Source organism: Lipotes vexillifer, unplaced genomic scaffold (assembly GCF_000442215.2).
Source record: "Lipotes vexillifer unplaced genomic scaffold, Lipotes_vexillifer_v1.1 scaffold239, whole genome shotgun sequence".
NCBI classification, from domain to species: domain Eukaryota; kingdom Metazoa; phylum Chordata; class Mammalia; order Artiodactyla; family Lipotidae; genus Lipotes; species Lipotes vexillifer.
In genome coordinates this window covers 1822761-1827760 of record NW_006769620.1, presented here as the reverse complement: position 1 = coordinate 1827760, position 5000 = coordinate 1822761, and the positions used below count along the sequence as shown (strand labels likewise).

Sequence of the window (5000 nt, the reverse complement as noted above, 5' to 3'; positions counted from 1 at the left end):
AAAAAAAAAAAAAAAAAAAAAAAAAAGAGTGAGAATTATTTTATTGGTGTATTTTTCTACACAAAGAGCAATTCTTTACTGATATTTTGCACAAGCAAATGAAACTTAATAAAATGCAGTCTCAGGTGCCTTCATTCTAAATCAACTATTAAATGAGATTTTAATGGAAATATAGTTAAGTTTTGCCTCAAACGCCTAGTTCCTATTTTAAATATTTGCTGTTTTCTCATTTTATTGCTAGACTACCTTATCACACAAGCAAAAATGGAGGAATGTTTCCTTTCATTTTCAATACAATAGTGCCCTTTCTGCTCTCCCTGGAATAAATTAAAATTTGCATCTTATTTTCTCCTTGTTCCTAATTAAAATGCTACCAAGTAAATAAAAATGGCCACATGGAGTTGGATTTTTGAATTGCACACAACTACAACTCAATTGCTGTATCTGGACAGGCCCATCTTCACCGGGGCTGTGCCTATGAAAGCAGAAACACAGGTCCTGCTCTCCAAGACTCACTACCTAAGTGGGTAGACTTTATTCCTTTAAATGTGGTGGTAAAATGGCATTGGGTGATATGTGTGCCTTTCTGAGAACTCACCTGTGCTCTACCGAACTTCATAGGTTTCATATCAAAGGTTGCAACTTCATTAACTAGGTAATGGTGGGTCATAATAAGAACCTACTGTGAAAAAGCCCACTGCACCAGATAATTTGGTGAAAGAAGCAACTACATTGTATTTTGCGTCATTAAACAATTCTTCAGGCAGAGCAGCAATTCTCCTTAAATTTCTTTCCCTTTTTTTTGGTTCAAGGTAAGAAATGAAGTCATGTGCACGTGCACATATACACACACAGGGGCTAATTACTTAAAGTTTATGTTTTGCTCAGATTTGGCTGCACATCAAGAGACATTAATTTCATGGTTTTTGCTCCACCTATTATTTGTTTTCAAACAAAGAGACAGGTTCCCCCCTTTGCTTCCTTTTTTTAAACAAAACAAAACAAAACACTTAGCAGGTTTTAAGGAAGTCTTTGAATTCTGGGAGACATAAGCTACTAAAATGCAAGGCAGGGCCAACGTGCAGATGTTGATATAACTTGGCATTTTTATACACCGCGTCTCGCGGACTGATGCAAATCAAATGCCTGGGAAATGGTTTCCCCTTACAATGCTGGAAATTACCATTTAAATGCAAACGAACCAGGAAAACATTTCCAAAGAGTTGGGAAATCAGAAGATTACAAAAATGCAAATTGGTGCCCACGCATATGCTTGTGCTGCCATGGGGCAGAAGAGTGAGTGGGTGTGAGGGTACCACATCATGTTTAACCAAACTTCTTTTCAAAATCTGTAACCTTAATATATGGCCTGATTATCTTCAGATAAAATAGGGAAAAAATTTAAGAATTCAATTCATTCCATTATTTGTCAAACATTTATTTAGTGCCTACTGTCTGCCTGAAGGTATGCTAGGTGCCAGGTACACAAAGATAATTACAAGTGCACCGGCTGGGCAGACAATTCATACATCACATGGTTAAGTGCTTTGATGGAGGTCCAAGGAGGCTACAAGATAAGAAGCCACCTCTGACTTTGCCCTGTCACCTACTCAACAATTTACATGCTAGAGTTGAGACATGAGGTCGGTCAACTGGTATTTCTGGACGTTTGTAAATTTAAAAACATCTTCTGGGACAGATTAGCAAACTACAGAAACGTTCCAGTTTTTCCAGCTAAAACTCATTTAAAATTGAAAAGATAGATTTCTCACTTCCCATGTGGTGATTAACTTAATAATAGGAATTAGTCTCTGAAAGCTTAAAATAGAAATGGGTCATCGATTTAAAAACAAGATGTTTGTCTTCCAATGTGCCATTTGGTTCTAAAAAGTTGAAAATGGCAGAAAATACTGAAGCCCAGAAAATGATGGCGTTACAAATTTTTTTTTTTCTAAACTACTCTAAGAAGATACACAGAGAGCCACACCCCCATGTCTAATAACTGTCAGACATCAGAACAGTCTGTACAAGATGTCACCGAGATTTCAGGTGGCTCAGACCTTTTCGGGATTGTCCAGATGTTGGTCTGAACTTTAGCCCTAATGTTTTTGTTTTTGTTTTTTTAACATCTTTATTAGAGTATAATTGCTTTACAATGGTGTGTTAGTTTTTGCTTTATAACAAAGTGAATCAGCTATACATATACATATGTTCCCATATCTCTTCCCTCTTAGCCCTAAGGTTTTATCAGTCTAGTGTTTGGCTAGTTACTTAACATCTCGAAACCACATCTTTGTCCTGGATTTACCTCAAAGGTCAACTGTAGACTAAATAAGGATGTTTGTAAAACCTTTTACACAGCACCTGGCACCTAAGCTCAGCTAATAGCAACGCTTCTAGGAAAGCCCAAAACGAACTGGACAAATCTATATGGCCTGCTTGCTTGCTGTTCCTACCACTAAAAATCTCACGTTGTACTAATCATCGCCATGGAAGTGAATATGGAGCAGACAAATGTTCCAAGAGTTGTGTCAGCACACAGATTGAAAGTCAAGTTCACAGTCAGAGATATGGTTCTACACTGTAATTCAGTGTTGATTGGGAGGGAATCTCATTTCCCTGTCTCATGAATACTCTGTAATTCGAAAAGAAGGCTCTTCAAGTGCTTTTTCATTCTGCGGAGATTACTGCAGAAGACGTGATAAATTCTGCAAAACCAAAGTGCATAATGGAGCTAGTGACCCAGCCCAGACAACAGAGTTCAGAAATGACAATTCTGCAATCAAATGATCTGTGTCCAACACCCAAGCCCACTGCCGCTGCCTCTCAGAGGCAGATTATAGAGAGGGTTTCCTTGTCACATCTGGAATCGAACTGTTCATTGAAAACCTGACAGTTGCTATTGTTTGCAGTTAGGATCCTCTTATTAAGAAAATGGGCAGTGAGCTTGTCAAAGGAATCTGAAGTGAATGCAAGGAAAAACTTGCATTGTGTGTGTGTGTGTGTGTGTGTGTGTGTGTGTGTGTGTGTGTCTGTGAATAAGGACACATTTGGGCCATTTCTATTGTATACATGTTGCACTCCTGCCCCATATTAAACACAAAAAGTATCATAAGGAAACATTGAAAAGGCCAACAAGAAATAATTAGTTACTAAATCAGAAAACTGGCAAAAACAACATGTGCTGATCTCAGGGGCAAATATTAAGACATATTATTATTAAGTCTCCTCTTAAGCCCAATGAGACCTCCTCTTTCAGCCCCTCTTCACAGGTAAGGAACAAGAAGCTAAGGGAAGGTGAATGACTTGCCCAAGGTCACAGAGCAAATAAGTGGTGGAACCCAGATATGAGTCTAGGCAACCTGCCCTGACCCCAGAGACAGCTCCCACTTCACCAAACCATCTCCCAGAACTGTGGCTCTGACCAAGAGAAGGTAAGAAGGTAAGTGAGCCAGTAAAACTTACTTTGTAGAGTCTTTAACAGCACAGGAAAGTTTCTACAATGTTATAGATACATGAGAAAAGAAGACAGCTGATTCTTTCCTGAAAACTTCAACATTCAAGCTTCCACAGAAGCAAATAAGGCTGTGCCCGCTATGCACAGTGGAATTATCTCACCAACTGCCCACACACAGTGGTGGGCACTCACACACATTAGTCAGGTGGCCAGAGTAGTTTAAATTGGTTCCACAAAGGATCGAGGCACTCATTTTTCATCTGGAAAAGCTAGTTCTATATTTTTCAATGATTTTATCTAATATCACTGGATTAATACTTTTTTTTTTAATTTATAAAATGAGTTTCAAATTGTTCTGTTACACAGGTTGAATCTCAAGTCATTCCTACCACAATGACCACAAGGACAATTTATTATACGTCTTTAAAAATAGATCTTTCGGGACTTTCCTGGTGGCGCAGTGGTTAAGCATCCGCCTGCCAATGCAGGGGACACAGGTTCGAGCCCTGGCCTGGGAAGATCCCACACACCGTGGTGCAACTAAACCCGTGCACCACAACTACTGAGCCTGCGCTCTAGAGCCCGCGAACCACAGCTACTGAGCCCGCTTGCCTAGAGCCCGCACTCCGCAACAAGAGAAGCCACTGCAATGAGAAGCCCACGCACCGCAACGAAGAGCAACCCCCGCTTGCTGCAACTAGAGAAAGCCCGTGCTCAGCAACAAAGACCTAACACAGACAAAAATAAAAATAAATAAATAATTAAAATTATTTAAAAAAAAAAAAAAAAGCTGAACATAAAACATTTAACTTAGCAGGGAATATAATTCAATATATTCTAAGAGGAAAGATAAAAGAGTTTGGAATTATCTGCTAATGTAAATTATTTCTGAACTGCAAGAGCTTGGACTAATCAAGACTTGATTTCCATTGACATACACACTCTGAGGAAAATGACACATATAAACCCAGGATCCGGTTTTCAAGCCATTCACTATGATTACAAAGTCAACATGTAGCCTGTGACTGAGTAACAACATAATACTAGGACTTAGTACCCATTCAGCTAATCAGTGGAATTGTTGTACTGCTGTTACTCTAAGATCTTTCAGCTAGTCTGGAAGATTTTTGTTTTGCTTTTCTGTATTCCCCATGGAGAAAGCCACCCACACCAAAAAAATAAAGAAATGAGCCCGAGATAGATTATAGGAGAGTTCAAGGGACATGGCAAGCATCTATCCCTGTTTTTTCTTACTCCTCAATTTACGAGAGTATCTGGCACTGATCTGCTAACTCTCATTCTAGTCCCAATTCCCTCAGACGACTTCTTTGTAGACACAACTTATTACAACTCTGTGTGATGTCTGCAGTCGGACACATGGGTTGTATACGATTGACCTTTCGTGGCTAAGCCAGAATGAAAATCATAACTGGAGAAGTGCAAACTAAAGAAACAGAGGGATTAAGCAAGTCACTGGGGACCAAGGCATCCAGGGCAAGTTATGCAGGCTGGGAGGGTTTACCTAGTTCACTGTCCAGCTCCT

At 39.4% G+C, this 5000-nt stretch overlaps 1 protein-coding gene across 1 annotated transcript in view; it reads right to left on the bottom strand.

Annotated features, from left to right (window-relative positions):
• Positions 1-5000, bottom strand: part of MAGI1 (membrane associated guanylate kinase, WW and PDZ domain containing 1) — a 627906-nt gene that overhangs the window by 94003 nt on the left and 528903 nt on the right. The window contains 1 exon segment of the mRNA XM_007445682.1: positions 4980-4998. Within this exon segment, the coding sequence (XP_007445744.1) occupies positions 4980-4998 (19 nt within the window).